The sequence below is a fragment of the Cyprinodon variegatus genome, unplaced genomic scaffold (assembly GCF_000732505.1).
Source record: "Cyprinodon variegatus isolate N-32 unplaced genomic scaffold, C_variegatus-1.0 Scaffold569, whole genome shotgun sequence".
NCBI lineage: Eukaryota > Metazoa > Chordata > Actinopteri > Cyprinodontiformes > Cyprinodontidae > Cyprinodon > Cyprinodon variegatus.
Genome location: NW_015151022.1, coordinates 80,072 through 100,016, shown reverse-complemented (window position 1 = coordinate 100,016; position 19,945 = coordinate 80,072). Strand labels below are relative to the sequence as shown.

The window sequence follows — 19,945 nt, the reverse complement described above, 5'->3', positions numbered from 1 at the left end:
TATAGCGTGGGATAGGTTGGGGTAGTGGTATGGCTGGGGCTGAGGGAGGGCATCAGCCCTGACAGACCCCTGAAAGGCCATCTGTGTTGTGATTGATGGATGGAATGATGGATGGTTGAGTAGATGAGCAGATGGGTAGAGCAATACTGTAGGTGATAGAGCAGCTCACACATGGCACATGTTTGCAGCTCAGAAGACAAATGTTTTTTTTTTTTGACATATTGGCTTTTTGGTGTCATTTGTGACAACAATTGAAGACATTTAGAAGATATTATCTCTATTCTTTTTAAAATGGGTGTTGAAATTTACGTTATATGAACAGATTTGTTAATTCAAATTTTGACTGATTCTTACTTTAACATTTTGAATAAAAATACATAAAAATACATTTCATAGAGGTAGTCTTTTGGAATTCAGTTAAAGTTAAGATGTAATAATATTAGTTACATTGACTTATAAAAGCATGTGTCCTTAACTTCAATCAGATTTGTATTTTATCAAAAAAGTAGTTCCAAGGGCATCCTGCTGGTTAATATTATTATATTTTGAAGATTTGATGCATTTGGTAAGAAGCTTAATTGTCACTGCTTGAAAAAGGCAAAGTCTCAAACCTAGATCTTATGTTTCCCTTATACTAATTAGTGCATAGTTTTAAAAAACTGTAAATTATTTCAGTCTCAGAGAGATCCTTTATATTATATTGATGTGGAAATATTTGTAATCTTTAATAGTTAAATTCTTAAGTGTGACTTTAAGAAAAAGTTCAAGAAATTACAACTGTATCAAACATTAAACACAAAATGGGTAATAATCTGTTTATGTTATTAATTCATTCACAGTTATTCCTATTATATAGCATTCAGAGTGAGTCAGCAGTATGAGCAATAAATGGGAGCAAGTTATAGTATTTTATGAAGTGCCTTCACATATCAGTGAAAACTTCCCTTTTTTCTTCCATTTTCTCCTCTATGCTTCTTGTATCGTTTTACTCCACTATTTAAAAGCCCTCAAGGGCAGTTAACTTTTAATTCATGTCACCTTTGAACTCTTTCCTAGACGTCTGCCATAGATCTGGACCAAGAGTTTGCACATCTGTGTGTGTGTGTGTGAGCTGATCTGGCATTAGTCAAGATGTAGATTTGTGTGTTTTCTTGAGAACGTGAGAACTTTACAGACCCTCAAGGTCAGTCAGTAGCACTGGAAAACATCTAATAGCTCTCAAAGCTATACAGACCTGATGGCCAGTTTGTATTTGAACATCGAAATTTGGCTTGTTTTCTTGGTTACACATTCACAAATAGCTCACAAACACAAGTATAAAGAATTGTTTTTTATTGTTTTACAAGCCTTGTGTTCATTACAGTCTTATCATCTCTTTCATTGGGCTTCCCCTCCCCCCTCTTCTACCATACAACCTCATAGTTGGGGAAACTATGAAACAGTTCAGTGTATGGTTTCATTGTTGTATGTCAGAAAGATTGATGGCCTCATGCTGAAGCTGTGTTTCACACTGGTTCTATTTTTCATTATCAGCTGTATGTGAGCATGCGTGTCTCTGTAAGTGTGTGTGTGTGTGTGTGTGCATGTGGGGTTACAGCCTTGGTAACTCAGATATGAGAAACCATTCTTGGTTTGGAACCCACTAATCAGTTTAGGGGCAATCTGCAAATGCAGAGAGGGAGTTGACTGAAGTCTATGCTTGGAGGCAGATTTAAACACACAGTACGGATATGCAATATTTGAAAAAGGTGTTAGAACAATGGCGTCGTTTGTTAGGGTGCGGAGTTCCCCGCCATTGAGGTGGAATTTATTGGAGAGTGTGTGGCAAGCTTAACATGTGGTCGAATCAGGGTAAACATTGTCATAAGGCTGCATTCAATTTGTCCCAGACATCTAAGCATGGAGGATGACAGAGCTTAGTATCTGACTTCACACCAATGTAGTTGCAAGTAAAAAAAAAAATGGAATTTGAAAACTGCCTTGGTGCTAAAAAAAACATAGCATTTTTGTCAATTTTCATTTATTTTCAAACACATTTGGAAAATGTTTACAAATATATGATAGATGCAACTGATAGCAGAAGGTTAGCAGATCCTTATTTTAGCTAACTTATTAGACCTACGTTAACCACATTCTTTTTACTGGGCAGCTATGTTGAATGTTCAACTCGGATTGCTTAGAATCCTGAATGCCATTTTTAAAGTTTGGCTAAAAAAGACAAACTATACAAGTCTGTTGTTAGTCTGATGCTATGCTGTTATATAGATATCGGTTTGTCTCTGCAGTACGTGCAAGCCAAGAGTATATAGCTAATAATTAAAATAAGCTAAATAATATACAACCTTGTTGGAATATGTCTTCCTGCCAGTTTGCACCTTTGGTAATTTGTTGACCGCTTGGTAACATTACATGGCCACTTTGTGTCCTTTTCCTTATTAACATTATTATCTCATTCTCTTATAGAAGCAAATTCTTTAAGTAATCGGTCATCAAATTGAGCAGTAAGTGTCTTTTCTGCAGGTACTAATTCTTTTTTTCCCTTGAATTTTGTGGTACGAAGAAAAACAAACCTTCACGAGGTTGAAAAATGGCAAAGGGGCAAAATAGCCGGTATCCTTAAAGGAACTTTAGGTCCCCACGATTGTTTACCACCCAACAAGGAAACCGAGATTGTCAGTATTCATACTGTACAATAATTGTGCTAGGTGTGAAATCACATTAGCAGTAGCTTTTAGCCTTCATCCATTGGGGTATGTTTGAAATCCAAAGGATTGTCGGATATTTTCTGTCTGGAGTCAGCAGCTCAGTACATTCTACTTACAGCAAACTGTCACAGCTTACCCCAGATACATTTGGTGGGTGTGTGTGATTGCATATGCAGTCGTGCTATTATATTATTTGTAACTGTCAGCCTCATGTCTCTTTTGTTAAGGCAGAGTGAATGTGTATGTGCCTTTTGTGCCTCGTTCCATGCCGGCGCTTGATAGATGCTCCGGCTCTGCTGTTGTGGTAATCAGTTTGCACGTTGGCTGAACTAATTTATCAATTCAGTTCCTCCCACTTGTATTCTCGCCCATGCGTGAACCTTCTCTCTTTCGCCTGCTCCCTCTCTCCGCCTGAGACAAAACACTCCTTTTCTCAGAGACTGTATGAGCTTCCTATCTTTTATGCAAGTCTTCTGCTTCTCTGACTTCACTCGCCCATTACTCCTTTCTTCCATGACTTCCTGGCATTTTTATTTTACTATACCATACATTTGTCTTGCCTTACATTTTTGAATGAATGTATTGGTGCACTTTATTTGTTTTTTCAAAGGCATTGTAAAGTGAGCTAATATTAAAAGAATAAATCCTATGGTACCCTTATTGTAACGCTTGTCCTTTAATAATATGATTGAGGATTTCTTTAACATAAACTTGGAATAGCTAGATACTATTGATTAACATTTTATGATGAATATTGACATGAGATGCAGGTCTGCTCACTCTTGACCGGCTGACCTGGTGTGTCTTTATGGTGAGGGCCATTCACACACAAAAACCAAACACACAACTATGCATGTCAATGTTTGTGCATTTTCATGGGATTTTTGTGTATAGTGGTGTGTCCATTGGAGTGAGGGAAATCGTAGCTAGTGAAGCAGCAGGTGAATGCAGGCAGGCAATAACTCATGGTAGAGGAGTTGGACTGTCGAACCGAGGGGAGAAATGTCTAGACCCCACCACCAGTGCCCATTCGTTTGTGTTTTTCTTTTACTTCTGATTGTCTTTAAGACAATTCCTATCATTGTAGAACCCAGAATTCCTTCCCATATCTTCCTATTTCACCCATTCTAACATTAATTTCCCTCAGTTTGCAGGATTAAGCATTTAAGAGGTGATAGCTTTGTTCTCTTGTTACCCTGTATGCTTCTGGAGAGCAATACTAGGCCGAGGGTGCTGCTCACTTGTTAGTTACAACAGATTAAGTCATTGATTTGTAAAAGGGGTGTACTGATGGAGAAGGCCCACTGTTGGACAGGATGAGGAAAAATGGGGATAGAGCAAAATAAGGGAATGTAGAAAAACATTTGAAAGAGAAAGCAGGCACAGATCACATTAGGGCTAATTGTAAAAGAGGCGACTTAAATGGAGATGGAATAGAACAGAGGAGGACAAGGAGGGAGCCCAACAGATAGTTGACAAAATGCTAAATATAGAGCAAAGTGACGGAGACGGAGAGAAAGAGGGAGACAGAGGGCTGGTAGGGAGGGGGGTAAATGTTCTCTGATATACAGAGATCTGGGGGAAGGGAGCTTGAGTGTTAAAGCTTCATCTTTCAATAAGAACACCACATTACCCCTTCTGTCTTCCTGAACTTGCTGCTTCAAAGAGCATAAGGGAACAATTCTGAAATACCTTTACCTAGCTTCAACATTCCCCAACTCTGGTTCCTTTAGCCCCCCACGGGGCAAACGGTGAGTTTCTAATTAAAACGTTGGGGGCAAAAGGGTAATTATGATAATGGCATAATAATATCGCCAAGGTTATTAAAATGTCCTCTGGTCCCTAAATTGCTTCCTCTGAGCGATCAGGTTTCAGTGGTATTACGCACATTTTCTTGAAAGTCAGGTGAAATAAAATGAATTCCCCTATGGTTGAGCTGCAATCTGAGATTTAGGTGCCCGCTTGTACACCATAGAGTCTAAAACAAGCTTTTAATCTTTGATCTTGATGACATATACTTCAAAACTTTGAAGAATATTTCAATCTGAAGGCTTTATGCTTTCATGGTGATTCTTAATGGTAGTTTTGTTTTTGTTGCATTTAAACTTCCCTGTAAGTGAATGCAGTTTCTACACAGCCCAGTCTTACAAGCAACTTGTATTGCATCTGTGTATAACAAGAAAACATTTGTTTTTAGACTTAGAAATCATTGCTAAAATACAAGCTCCAAGCATTGTTGCTTGGAGCTTGCTGGTGGTCTAAGGGGCATCCTACTGTTTTCTCTCAGCTTTCTGTGGTACCTGACTGCGATGAGCCTTTGTAGATTCCTCTTACTCCCATTTAGATACCCCCTCATTCCCAGGCAGCCCTGAGGCAGCCCACCTCCAGCTGTGGCTGCTGTTCTCTGCACCGCTTGGTGCAAGTACCGATTGCTTTGGAGTGCCTCCCCCTTGCTCAAATAGGCAGTAATTACGGGCTTAAAGAGGTTTAGTGGTCCAGCAAACTACATAATCACCCCCTGAATTAGCCCCAGCTCATCAGCCTCAGTCCAATGAGCAGCAGTTACCACTAGTGCTAGCTAGCACGCTGCACTCCCTTTCCTTTATTGCACAGAGGGAAGCGCAGCGGCAGGTGTTGTGCAACATCCGGCCCCCTTAATAAATTTAGCCTCCCTGGAGCTGAAGTAGGGAGGACTAATGAAGCACGCCTTCACTCTCACTCAGTGCAACCGCACTCTGCTCCCATGCAGCAAACAATACAGATGCTTTTGTCAACCGTGTTCATTCTTTACATGCCTTAAATGCTGCAACCTTCCTCTTAAACATGTTGAAGCGTGCTAAAAGCGACCATATATAGGTTAGAAACTCACCCAACTGTGTGGCTCTTGGATCATAACGCCCTGTAACAACAGAGCAGACACTTCAGCGATGGCTCTTGCCCCATATCATTCAGTAGGCCCTCAGACTGTGTTGAATGATACTAATTATCTATTATCCTCAAGAAGCCAATAAATTGTTTAATCCAATTTGTATTACACCATTAATGACTTATCTCACTACGTGCCTTTATAACTAACTACATTTATATAATTTCAATATAGATAAGGGTGCTTTTAGAGTTCCTAAAGCTAACAGAGGCTCATTAAGGAATTCAAACTACATGATGTCTGTTTTACCTCATCTGCATTTAATTTAGAGAAATCCAGAGAATTCATGACAAAAATATTTTCCAAGAGGTTCAGTTTGCAAATTTTGATGCATACATCAAGATCTTCTCCTCTAAAACGGCTAGTGAATTATTCATACAGGTTTTGAGCTGGTTTACCATAGACCAATGCCATAAAAAAACTATTCCCATTGCTTTGGTAGCACTAAGAGTTTTTTTCTTTTTCTTTTCAACTTTCTCAACTGTTTCAGATTTCAGTTTTAAGTCACAGTGAGGTAGTTAGCTCACTTTAACTCTCTCAGAAGACCTGTTTTCCACAGTTTGGTTTTGCATCAGAGCAGCTTGAATCTGAGGAAATTAGGTTAGGGTTGCTTTGTTTCTTTTTCTCTCTCTCTCTGTTGTTGTTTTGTTCAATATCACCCCCTATTCTTTTTGTCTTTAATCCCCCCTTTCTCCCAGAGCCAGCCTTGTTGCAAGGTCCCTGCTCCCTAATGAAGTCAAAGGGATGTCAGTCGTTGCCACCTACACAGAAAGGAATTTGAAATGGTGCTGTTCTCTCAGAGTAGCGTGAATAAACACAAGTATGAAACTACAACTGAATGAGCAGGAAAATTGGTAAAGTGCAGGCTTGCTGTAGCTTAGACAGCACAAGCTTACAGTTTGGAACGCTTGGTTTTAAAGTCCACTCACACACAGTGGCTCAGGACATTTGTTAGTGCTTGCTTCCCCAAATATTTAAAGTCATCTCATACATGTCTGGCAGGCTCCACAGTGTATCTGTATGTGTATTAGACAGTTTGGTATGATGCAGCCAAAAGGCCTCGGGATTAGCTGTTAGGCATTCCTGATGGACAGCTTGGTTTCCATTGAGATTTTACCAGTTGACTCTGTGGACTCTGCCATGTTAGCATCAGGTTGTAGTGGCAGGATAGTTACAGCAATTAAAACTCTTTTTGGAAACAGAGATGTGCTCTAATTAAAAGTTGTTTACTATGAATCATTCAATTTTTGGCATCTTTGTGCCTTGTGGCCAAGACCAACCATCTGGTGGAAAGTAAGCCGACTTAAAATATCATTGACCCATGTCTGCTATCCACAGATTGCGCACTGTCACAACCTCTCTTCGAGGGATGGTACATTGCAACAACATATGATTTTCCTCTTTGGTATTCCCCCACCCTCCTCCCATTGCTCAATGGTTGCTGTTTTATAAGGCTAATGTGGCGTGTCAAGCCTTTTAACATGATGCACATAGGCTTGGGAAGCTCAGCTTTAAATAGAAGAAAATGCAATGATCACACCTAATGGCTAAGAAGGGAATGCACAAGGGTGTAATTATACACACACTGAGATAAAGTGTTTTGGAAATGTTGTGGTGTATGTTTTTAATTATATATCTGAAATGATCTACCAGTTATTCAGGAACCAAACTATAAAGTGAGGAACTGTGTTTTGTTTAAACATACAATTTGTTTAATTTGCTTCCTTTTTTAAAATCAAAAAGCTTGATATGAACTATGCAGTTAAATTTAGAGCTTAATGACAAATCATACTTCAGGCCATAATACACTACACGATACAGTAGTACATGGTCTACATTAGACTCTAAATTTTTAACAACCTTCACATCAATTCAAGGAGGTTCGATTGTTTTTTTATGAAATATATATATTTTGTGTTGACTAGAGTAGCTAAACTCTAGTCAACACAAATAGGCCATCTAACACTTGGCTAATTAGCACCAAAACGTTAATATAGTGTTCGGATATTATGTCAGCAGAACTGCGTTCTTATTTTCTTTTAAATGTATATTTGATTAGATGTATAAAGTTCACTAAACTCCAGTAACATTATCCTGAAATGTAAAGCTTAGAAAGTAAAGAGTTTAATATCTATTTTTAATATGCATCATTTATAATTTAGCATGGTAAGATTATCAATGATGTTCCATTAAGTTTGCACCAAGCTTGCAGAAAATTCTATCAGGGCCTCTCTTAGAATATCATAGAAATTGTTAAGGTTTCCTTAAAAAAAGGTACATTGAAGATATCTATAGCCTATATCTATAGGGCTCTGAGTTTCTAACAAAAACTTTAATATACTGACCAGAAAAGCATAAACCCGGGCAAAAATCCAGATATCTGATGTCTATCAGTGCTTTCGTTTACCTTCCTGTTGTTATGAGCAACTTTTATGGCCATCTTGAATCAGATTTGTTTGGTTTGTTTTTCAAGGACTCGTCATAAAATCAGATTTGTTTTAAAATGTTTACCTTTTTATTGATTACCAACAAAAGGTTGTGCTGTATTTACATTTATTTTATTGATGCAGTTTAATGTTTATTGATGGACAATAAAAGAACCTTTGGTTTTACATTTACGTTTAAACCATTTTCACAGCCCTCTTTCTGTTTTTTCCACAATAATGGTTTGGGTATACTGTAGGTTAGACATGTAACAGGAGGACCAGAAAATGGTTTCTAGAGAATATTTTTTTGCTCTAATCTCTTTGTTGAACCCTGGGGCTCCAGATATCCGTTTCCACATTTTCTCCGAACTTCCACCCCGTTGCTTCTCACTCCCTTTCCCTCCTCTCTTCGTCTCCCTCTTGTTCTTGTCTAAGGAGATCTGGGAGGAAGATGTTCAGACCGGGAGGGGGATGTTACTGAACCTCGATTACTCACCCACACACACATCTGTCTGTATGACCGCACTGCGTGAGCTCACACGTGTGCCCGGTAAGCCAAGTGGCTCCAATGAGAGTGAGCAAATAAATGCTGACTGTACGCAGGCTGACTCGCAAAGCATATCATTGTTCGGTCATAATGGACACACAAAGCAAAGGAAGGTTGCAGGCTCACACCCACTCACACACATTTGATAAGATGGAGAAGAGGAGGAAGGAGAAGAAGAAGCAGTTCCACTCCCCCTGGCACCCATATGCTCTGAGCCCTGTAGAGAGCAGCAAGCAGAGTGGAAATTCTCATGAAAGGAGTTGTATATTTGGAGAAGACATATCATTAAGATAGGCTTGGGGAAGAAGGAGGGGAGGGAAGGATGAGCAGAGACTTTCCATCTGTTCTTTTAAAGAACATGTTATTGCTTTTCGCACCGAAGGCCTTCCTTAACCCCCACCCCCTCTCAGGCCAACCCACTAAACCACAGCCAGAATCACTCAAAGACAATAGCAAAACAGGATGAGTTGTTTCAGGGTGAAAAATGAAATGACAGTTCTGTCAGATAGGAGCTAATTTGGAGGCTTAGAAATAAGGAGGACAACAAGTTAAGCATACGCTGGTCAGGAATGAAAACCTAAAAGGAGGCAAACTATAAAGGAATGAAAGATGTTAAACGATACAGCGAAGAAGGTGAAAGTACTCAGAAATCTCCACTACCTGTTAGGGATGTAACAAGATCTCAGGGCTTGATGTCTCCAGAAACATTGTCCAGTTACTGTCAGTCTCTGGTTACCATGTTCTAAGCTACAAAATCCTAATGATTTGTATAAAGAATCTTACCACAACTTGTTACCTTTTAGCCATTTACAGTGATAGAGTTAGCATCTGTTTTAGAACTTTTTATTATCACCGAATTGGGATATTTTCACGACACTTATGGTTAAGAAAAACAAAAGAAAAACAGACCAAACAGTGATGCAAAGGCCTACAGAGTGGTTCTGAAAAAAAACAAAAAAAAAACTTCATAATTACATCAGCTTGCTTGCTTTTTGGCATCCCTAAAATCACGCTTATCCAACAGGAACAATTTTCTCACTGCCTAAAATTCAGATAAGAATGTGACTAGCCTTGTGTATCGGTTTTTGTGTGCATGCCTAGAAGCTGCAGAGAGAAGACCATTAAAAAAGGATGTATTTGTGCTGAGCTGTGGCCCTTGGCATTGCTAAAGCCCCCTCGGTATCACGAGGAAGACAGTCCTTCCTTCAGTTTTATGACACGCAGAATGGACTCATTGATCTTTACATGTTTGGTCAGATTTCCTTCTTGAAAATGGGAGAATTTTTAAGGCGTCCTTTTTTCACATGATTACTTGATAGTATGTCAGCAGGGAAATGATGTGATTTCTGCTTGTAAGGAGGCTGCAGCCCTTCACAATGCCCTTTACTGTATTTGGTCAATTTAGTGGATCCTTTATTTGTAAATATTAATTTCCTCAGAGGTTTTTGGAAAACTGACAGATACACTGATAAAAAGATTTACAGCATATAGAAATATACCTCTGCCTTATTTTTTTGCGTTTTTTTCTAATTTGACTTTGGTTGTTTGGATTTATTTTTTTTTACGACCCATTTCGACCGTTTCAATTTACATGTTTTTAAAATGAAAACACGGCTTTGTTGGGCTGCTGTAGAAAACCTTTAACTCAACGCTATTCCTGTCATTTGGAATTGAAAAAAGCTTCTTGGATGGGAAGCGAAACGTCTTCAAACTTGAAAACTAAGTCCAGTGGATTGTTTTCATTTTCTTTTTTTGGAATGACTATGACCTGGATGACTGAGAATCTTCACCAGCGTATTACACAGTAATGTCTGCACACACACACATACATATCTAGAGGAGTACAAAAATGTTTGATGAAGTGAAGTGGACACAAATTTGGCCAGAGGCGACAATGCAATTATAACTTAGCGCATGAAATTAGCCTCCTTGTGTTTCCATTCCCCGCAACCAATCACATGGATAAGGGAATGCTGGGGGAAAGAGAAAAATGAGTCTCCTCTCACGCTCTCCTCCCTGCTCAGCATTAAACACAATCCTGTTCATTATGCGCTGAAAAAACTGTAATAAAAAAAAAATGAAAAGACTGGCGCCGGACTGATTTTTCTTGTCTGATTGACTATCATGAGTGTATCGGCCTGTTAGGCATACTGTGTACCACATGTGCGATGTCACTGTTGCTCAGCTTATTTTGGGATGAAAGTAATAAATGTCATGAAAATAGATAACCATACATAAAGTTTTTTTTTCCCTTTGGCATTTATTGTTTTCACTAAGCAAATAGGAGTAAAAGAAACCCTTTTAATTCATTTTGTTTAATCAACATATCTTATATTATTGTACGTACAATAATATCGAGTGTTTTCAGATCGTTCCCACTTTGCTTACCTTCGTCATTCCTCTTCTCTTTTTATGGCCTGCTTATGGTCTCCAGCACAAACCATGACATGTCTTACTCATCAACCGGACACTGTGCTGCATGAAAGAGACCAAGCAACCATAATACCACACACTGTAACATAAATCCACATACTCCTTAAGTGCATATCCGCCCACTATATATTTAAACAGGTGGCTCAGTTTTAGCTGTTTTCAGCTGGCTTATGGCTGGGGGAAGTTTTAAAAGCCGGAAAATCACTTCAAAACAGGCTTAGTTTAACCCTCCAAGATTCAGAACAATATGTATTCACATTTCCTTTATAAGTCCAAATATTAGGAGTCTAACTCACCAGAGCTCTTACGCAAGACTTCTGAAAAAAGAAGTTGGTATGTGAAGTCGATGGTATGAAGCATTAATACATAAGTTAAATCTCTTTGTGTGGATATGTGTGATCTTATCATGGTTTGACACTGGGTGTAAAGGAACCCTATAGTGCTTTCATAGATGAACCTTTGACCATAGGCATTGCATCTTTTAAGACTGCAAGATTTTACTCCATTTGGTATCTTCACAGACTCTTCATTTGTAAAATATTTTTCATTAAAGGTGTTAAAGAGTTAATTTTGGATTTTTTTCGCACAGAGAAAATGCAAACTCAGATGTCAAAGCAAGAAGAAAAGGTTCCTAAAATTGACTGCAAACTCAGCAGGTTGAACTTAGATAAATTAAAACATGCTGGGGAAAAGATACAACATGCTGGAATAAACATACTAATGATCTCTATTGGAGTTTTAGACTGATAGTATTTTCCACCATATTTCTGTGCCACTGATATTATGATGAACTATTACCTTTTAGAGCTGGGTAATACATCAATATTGGTATATTTAACATGATCAATATTAAAAGATTAATAGAAAACACATATGATATAGTTTTACAGAAGTAGGATCCAGAAACACACTGCATGTTAGGGAAAAGATTTTGCCTTTTTAACTTAACATTAAACTATGCAATGCCAGTAAAAGGGCTGAGATATATTTTAAGATTAAAGGTCAAATAGGGTAAGGGTTAGAATTTAAATTCTATTTTTTCCCCTTAGTTTTTATTTCATACTGTTAACCAAAACACAAGTCAATAATTATTGATAAAGCCTGATATGAAAGGCTGATTTTTGTGAAACATTTATTGCGCAGCTTTGGTACCAAAATGACATTTTCCAGAAGCTGTTCAAAAGAAATAAAAATTAACCAATCCTTTAAAGCCCACACTTTTGGACTAATTGACTCAATGAGAAGGTGTTGCACATTTCTTGGGAATTCCCTCCTCCTATCTTAAGCTGGAGAACAAAAGGTAGGGATGATGTACTTGATATTTCATAGCGAGAACGTAACAAACAAAGCAACAACAAAAAGAGCAAACTTAACAACGTTATGAGCTTTATCAGCAAGAAAAAAAGACTATATGAGTGACTATATGAGTGTTAACAATCTTCACTTGTCTGTGATCCACTGGGTTAAGGCTACACATTCCCCTCTCACTGATTACATATGCAGCAGGGTGAAGGGTAGGGGGGGGCTTGATGCCAATATATTTGTGTAAGAGGCTGCCTAATTACCAGAGCTGGTTCTCCACTTCACTTAACTTTCTAATTGGCTTGCCTTTTTGGCTGCCATTAATTACATGATTTCATATTTCATTAATGAATTGTGTGTGGGGAGCTTATTAATGTGCTCATGCTCACACAGACTTACAGTATACATCTAGATACGCACACAGGCGTACTGACACATATGCATTAAATGAGACTGAGATCACACAACTTATTTCTACCTTATTTTGGCTGACTGCTGTTAAAAAGCACATCAAACTCTTTCTCCACAAAACAAGAAGCTTCATTAAGCAATTTGTGTTCAGTTTTTTTTAACATATTTCTTTCCCTTCCTGCAGCATCCCTACCCCTCAGAAGAACAGAAGAAACAGCTGGCGCAGGACACAGGCCTTACTATCCTACAAGTGAACAACTGGTAAGACATCTCAGAGTTTACATTCAGTCGATGTTTTTAGGAGGGGGGGGAGGTCGCCCCAGGCTATCCTAGTTCTTAATGATTGGAATTAATGCCTCCCCTCCTCCCCTATTTTCTTCTTTCTCTTACTGAATTCTCCTCACCTAGATCAATCCGTCTAAGGAGAAATGGCCTGGAGTGTTTTTTCCAAACCAACTGCTTAACTCAACCCCAACATGACCATCCATGTAAATTAACTATCTTTAAAAAAAAAAAAAATCCAATAACACCATTCAGCATGTGCAAGTTAGATGAGGATGATCACTTGAAAAGTGGTGGCTTAAAGGGTAATTATAGAGGTTTGGCCAATTCATTCGGGGTTCACAGATTCTGTTTTAACATTCCTGTAATTAACATTCGTTTTCATCCTTGGGTTTAATTGCCTCAGTCAATGACAGTACTTAGCCAGAATGAGGAAATACACTTCTCATTTATTATTGTTCTGTTATGAGATATAAGTAGTTCTTAACGGTATGTTCAGCTCATCAAAAACAACCTAATCGAAGGGGTCATTAAACAAGACAAGATTTTCTTAAGCTTTTGAATTTCCTTTTTTTTTTTTTTTTTTTTACAATATAAGGGTTTCGCAAAACCCAAATAACCTAAACATGTTAGAATAATCTCAGTTCAGTTCTAGAAATCTATATATTTATTGAAAAAATACAACATTATGTCTACACAACTCTAAGTGCACTTTATTTTATGTGTTTAGAATTAAATATTCTTTGGCTATAACGATGATATATAAATGTACTACCTGATGCTAACTTCCTGTCTGCCTTCCGTATATAAACATAGTGTGTATTAATTGTTTGAAACAAGTCTGTTACCTTTTTATACTTTCGTACTGGCTATATATGCTCAGAGGTGTATAATAACATTTACATGAGTATTTTTTTGAAAAATTAGGAGTAGTTGTATTTTACCATGATCTTGAGAGTATTTATTTGAGCAAATACTCAGTATGTGAGAAGTAATTTTGCAATTACTTTTTTGTTGTTACTTGAATAATTTCTTTAGCAACTATTTTCAACTTTTACTCGGGTACAAATCTGTAGTGAAAGCCTTAGAGCAAGCTTTTTGGGTGCTCTACCCATCTCTGTTGAAACTGGTAGTGCTAACTTCAATGATTAGCAGTATTTATTAGTTTATTTGGTTCACTGGGCATCTACAGTAAATAATTTTTTTTTTTTTAGTCTGAAATAGTGATGTTGGACGTAGAAACAAAAAGCGCCCCCCTTTAGAGAACATTGCAACAAGATGGCACAACTTAATGTAACTTCTTACTATCAGTGTATCTTACACCTCTATTACCTACAGTTTTTTTCATGAGACCTTTAGCATTTAAAGTCATCCTTGTTAACAAGGATCGAAACTATGAAGTCTATAGCCTGGCTGCTAACCTGCCTTTGAAAATTGGCAGCTAATTGCAAACAAGTGTGACTGCTTAGGCTCATAAAATAAGGTTGCTAACTATCCGTTTTAACCTTAGGTAACACTGTTAAAGGTAGAAAGGGGCCCTATGCCTTGGTGCAGCCAGTCTTATCAGAGAGATAGCTATCAGCACATGCTTAGCGTTATTAGCCATGTCTAATTAAAGGGGCTGAAGCCAGGGTAACTGAGGCACGGCCCTGGCAGAATGTGTTTGATCTGTGCAGCCCTTAAAATAATCCTTGAAAGTGCCTTGCAAGGTACGTGCATGAAAGAGTGGAAGGGAGGCAGTGGAAGAAAGTGATGACCAGCCTGGCAAGAGTGAAAAATAGATGAAGAGTAAAAGGGTAAGATAAGGACAAGAAGGAGGGGAAAAGATGAGGTCTGATAGACCCTCATTACCAGCCATCTAATGATGTTAACATTATTCCCAACCATTGTTCAATCTGAGACCTCAGAGATAGAAAGGCGTTAGATTAGGATATGATGTATCAGTCTATGAAGTATTAAACCCAGGACACACACACACTCTGCATCCTGACCAGAGGGAATCCTGTGGAGGTTATCAAATCACGTGACCCCCCACCTCTGAAATCCAAAGGGGATCACTTCTTACAGCTGTGATAGTGTCCGTGGGTATGTCTGCAAGAGATAGAGAGACTCAGACAGACGGACAGTCACATGAACTGGAGCTTGGTCACTTAAGCCTGAGTGTGTGTGCTCTCATTTGTTTTGTTTATTTGTAGGGGTATGGCAACAAACCCTGAAGGCTTGTGTGAGTGTGTGAGAGAGAGAGAGGGAGAAAAAGCAAGGCCACCACACACACTGTGCAAATCGTAGGTGGCTAATCTTGGTTTGTAGAAGATGTCGTGTGCATCTGAGCGAGTGTGTGAGAGAGAGGAACCGGGGGTGGTTAATCTAAGGGGTATTAGCTGTTAAACCCTGCACGCTGGGATCTTGCTGCCCCCTCACATCTCGCTGTATACAAGTGTGTGTGTACGTGTGTGGGTATTTGTCCACAGGCAGATTTCCATGCATGGTTTGGTTGTTTCAGCAAGTGAGCCGCAAGTAGTGGCATGAAAGGATGATTGAGAATTAAAGAAATACAAAGAAAAAGAGGAGACTGAGATAATAGCAGGAAGCAAATGATTAGAAGTGGAGGAAGAGAGGTGGGGAAAAAATGAAAAAAAAGACAGAGAGCTGAGGAGACTGAGGTAGGTTATGTTAGGGGAACTGCCATTTCACAGGCGTGTTGTTGTGCTGGATGGGAAGCCCCGTCATTGGGTGTCTCCATAGCAACCCTTAGTGATGTTACCTCCTGACCCACTGATTTAGGGAAGTCAATTTCCCTAGATGTGATTCTGTTTGTCAGTGGCTATTGGAAAATCACACTTGTTCACACGTAGACCTGATCAAATTCACACTCACAAACACTCAAAAACACAGGGACATGTGTTCGGTTATATCCGCTCTGCAAGTGTAACTGTCTGTAAGCAAACCCAATTCCACTTCAGTGAGAGAAGAGCTCTTAATGGGAGTGTGGCTCGGAGTTGTACTGAAGTCATTTGAGTTTAATTCATGTCAAACGGCCACAAATGAACCACGGGTCATCCGTGTTTATATCATCCCAGCAGAGGAACATGTGCCGGTTACAGACAAAATGTACGTCCCGTCACATGGTACAGCTACACAACGCTACGAACACACAATCTCTTTATCATCATGTGCTTCTATCTGCTGCACAGCCGTATAACTCTCTCCCTTTGCTCTTTTCTCTCACGCATCGCGGATGTGTTAACACACATGTCTCCGTGCATTATTGATGAGCGAGCACGTGGTGGGGCACGGCAAGATTAAATAAAAATGCTAAAGGCCGGCAAGGGGCGCAGATCACTCATGAATTATTGGCAGAAGTACGCCACACCAGGGAATCTCAATTTTAATGGTGAGAGATTCATACAGAGCAGAAAAAGAATTGACACACAGGCCTAAATGCAGGCTTTACAGAAAACGTACATCAAGATGAGAAAAGTTAGAGATACATTGCGTGGACAGGTAGAGCACCCTGCACAAAATAGCATGAACCTTGTTGAATCAGAACTTTTTCCTTTTAATTTACTTAGAAAGGTTAACTGAATGGTGATCATACAAGAAGGAAACATGCCTACAGATTTTTAACCCACTTTACAGAAAGTTTAGCATAGCTTTAATTAAGGTTAAAGATTATTACAGGAATTTCTAAGACCCTGCAGGTATTAATGAGTTAAAAACAATGACGAGTAAACAGCTTTGGCTAGTAAATCATTTCAATTCCATGAAGTCCAACATGTGAAGCAAATAGATTAATTCACTATTTCCTCTGTAAGAACAGGGAAAAGAATCAATTTTCTTGTTTCAATTTTACATTTAAAGAAAAGAAAGACTTCATTCTCAATAAGAATGAATAAAGTTTTCAGCCTTTCTGTGTAATTATGAATATGCTCCTTAAAAGAGGACTCAAAATAATCTAGATTAATAGCACAAAGTTCAATTAGACACCTTTGCATCAGCAGAAAATGGGAGTAAATCAAAGTATCCTTAATAAAGAGGTGAGAAGCTTAAAAAAGAGTTGTAGGTCAATTTTATGGAAAGAAAACTAAAATTTAGAAAGAATCAACCCCGTGGGTAAAAAAGGGAAAGCTGTTATTTGTTACTGACTGTAAAGGTTATATACCTTAGTCAAATAATACAAAAACATTTTTACATTAAGGTTTTATAATGATATAAGAAGCAAATTTTGAAAAAAATATGTATTAATTATATTTTAAGAGAAAGAAAAATCTTTATCAAAATAAACCCCAAGCATCACAAGTTTAAGGAGAGAAGTAATCTTGAGTTTAACTAATGGTTCACAATATAGAGCTAACGCTGATTGAAATAGACTCAGGTTTATCTGAATGCATATCTAACTGCAGCCACCCTATCAAAGTGTTTTAGACGCAACACAATTATACAGCATTAAATACAGGCAGCAGCTAAAAGCTCAATGTGCATCATATAAAAAGTCTCTCTGTGGATGCAGTCAGTATCTCTGCGCTAAGTTCTCCTAACGCTCCGGTGATGTAAAAATCAATGTCGAGGTCATCAGGTTTCCCTTGTTGGCTGCCCCTCTCCTTCCTGCCTGCAATTTAATAATACCCCTTTAAAGGCAGTGTTTAAGCCCCGCCGAGCAATTGTTTTGTCAATAAGACCTCCTTTTACGAACGTCTTAAAAGCCTGGACAGAGAGAGAGAGAGAGAGAGAGTCTGAAGGAGAGAAAAGCAGGGAGTATTCCAAAGGGCTGGATGGACAAATGTTGATGCTACTTAAGAGGGCGTGGTGTGGCACATATGTATCAGCTGCTTATCGGGTTTCTGAAAGCATAGGTCGACACAAAACAGAGCTGGAGGAGATGAAGGAGCAGAACAGACACAGATAAAGAAGGAGGAAGGAATGTGGAATATTTTGGATGACTTAAAAAAAAAAAAAAAGAAAAAGAAACATGGCCAAAGGAAACCTTCCAGGATGGATTAATTCAACATAAAAAACTATTTTTGAAATTCAAGTTATTTTCTAAGTTTTTGTTAAAGGATAAACTATATATTAACTAATAGAAAAACTTAATAATGTAAACTTTTCATCATTGGTTTGGAGTTAATGCTGTAAATAATAGTCAGCAAATGATAAATTAATGAATGAATGATTAAAAAGGAATTCAGATATTTTTTTGACAAACAACAATAAACAACAAAAAATGAATCAACAAAATACACTCAAAAAAAACTGTCAACATAAAACAAACCACACAGCAATTTTCAAACTAACTAAATTCACCTCAACATAAATAGAAAAAAAAACAGTTTATACAGCCAGGGAAATGAAATCAATTAATGGAAATTGTTTGAATAGAGGAATGAAGAAGTAAAACATATTTTTCATACCCCCACTTAAATTAACTTAAAGTCGAGCTTTCTTGTTAAAAAGCAGAATATGTGTTAAATTTTATTTTCTCCTGACTACAGCAAAGAGTAAACAAAGATTGCTCTTTTATTTGAGTGCAATTATAAAATGTTCTGTCCAGCAAAACAAGTTTAAAAAACTAAAAAAATGGTAAAAAAAAAAAGTTTCCTTCTGTTTTTTTTAAAGATTCTAAATTTATGTAAGGAAACCAATTAGGTTCAATATTCATGTTCTTCCTGTTACAGTAGACTCTTGTCTTCTTGTCCTCATCTTTATGTTTAATGATTAAATAATGTCATGATTAGATCATGTAGAAGCTTATAAACCATTCCCCATGTGAGTGCTGTCACTTTGAATAGCCCACATTGGCCATTATTGCCATAAATTAAACCAAATAAGCTGAGACCAAGTGGTAAATAATGAAATGGTCAAACATAAGAGAAAAGGGGGAAAAAGGTACTGTGAGATGAGTTGTGAGGTTCAGTATGCTGACAGACCAGAGAAAGGTAGATGCTGGAACTTGTTCAGAGAAACGGTTCACAGAAATCTGAGGTGTGTGTGTGTGTGTTTTAGAATTAGCAGGCCAAGTTTCAACCCATGCCCTGAAGCCTGTTTCGTACACCACACTCCGTCAGGTTGCTTCACAGTGAAACTCTGACATTACACCACACACACATACAAAGAGATTTCAGATATGACCTCACCCTTAGTTTCCAATGCAGGCTTAAAGATGCATGAACAATTTCAAAAACAATATTTGAAGCTCTCAGTAGGCAGCCTGTTGCTAACAATAGCCCTTTACGGGAATCTTCAGCCTGTGCAGACACAACCAGTTCTTTACTGTATTATGTCAACAGAAATCTGTGCGTTTATGAGTCAGTGCACGACCTTACACACACACACACATGCAAAAGATGCACTGGCTGCACTGAATGCCATCTCTCCTCCTCCTCTTTGCTCCCTCTTTCTTCCCCTCTCAGCCTGTGTTTCTCTTACATCACAGCATGCTGCCCGAGGACAAACCTGCATTTCTCTTCATTCGCCCCTCGCTCTGTCGCTCCTCTTTTCTTCCCACTCCCCTCCTTTGCTTTTCAACCTTCTTTTGTAGAGAAGGGGGGAAGTGGGGGGCTGTTCCAAAACATAAAAGGAGACAGAATGTGAATGCCAGTGTCTGTGTGGAAGCAGACATGGTCGCCGTCTTACTCAGCCGTTGTCATTCAGTTGATGTTTCCACGCTGATGTTTTCCTGCCTTGATCTTTGAAGAGAAATCAGTGGGACTCAAAGCTAGAAACAAAACCCCTTATTCTGTTATAAATACAAGATGCCATCCTTTTGATGCAGATAAATTTGGCTTTACAGTGAGATGTAACCACGCAAAGCCTCTATTACAAAAATTAAGTTTCGATATCTACTAGAGTTTTCTGCTGTGACTGTAAAATACTTAATATTACTCCCTGGGCTATGTTGATTTTTCAGCAAAATACA

The 19,945-nt window shown here is 38.3% G+C and overlaps 1 protein-coding gene across 1 annotated transcript in view; it reads left to right on the top strand.

Moving 5' to 3' along the window:
* Positions 1 to 19,945, top strand: part of LOC107095752 (homeobox protein Meis1) — a 90,662-nt gene that overhangs the window by 51,519 nt on the left and 19,198 nt on the right. Inside the window, exon 9 of the mRNA XM_015392010.1 lies at positions 12,935 to 13,011. Coding sequence (XP_015247496.1) covers positions 12,935 to 13,011 — 77 coding nt within the window. The remainder of the gene's footprint in view (positions 1 to 12,934; positions 13,012 to 19,945) is intronic.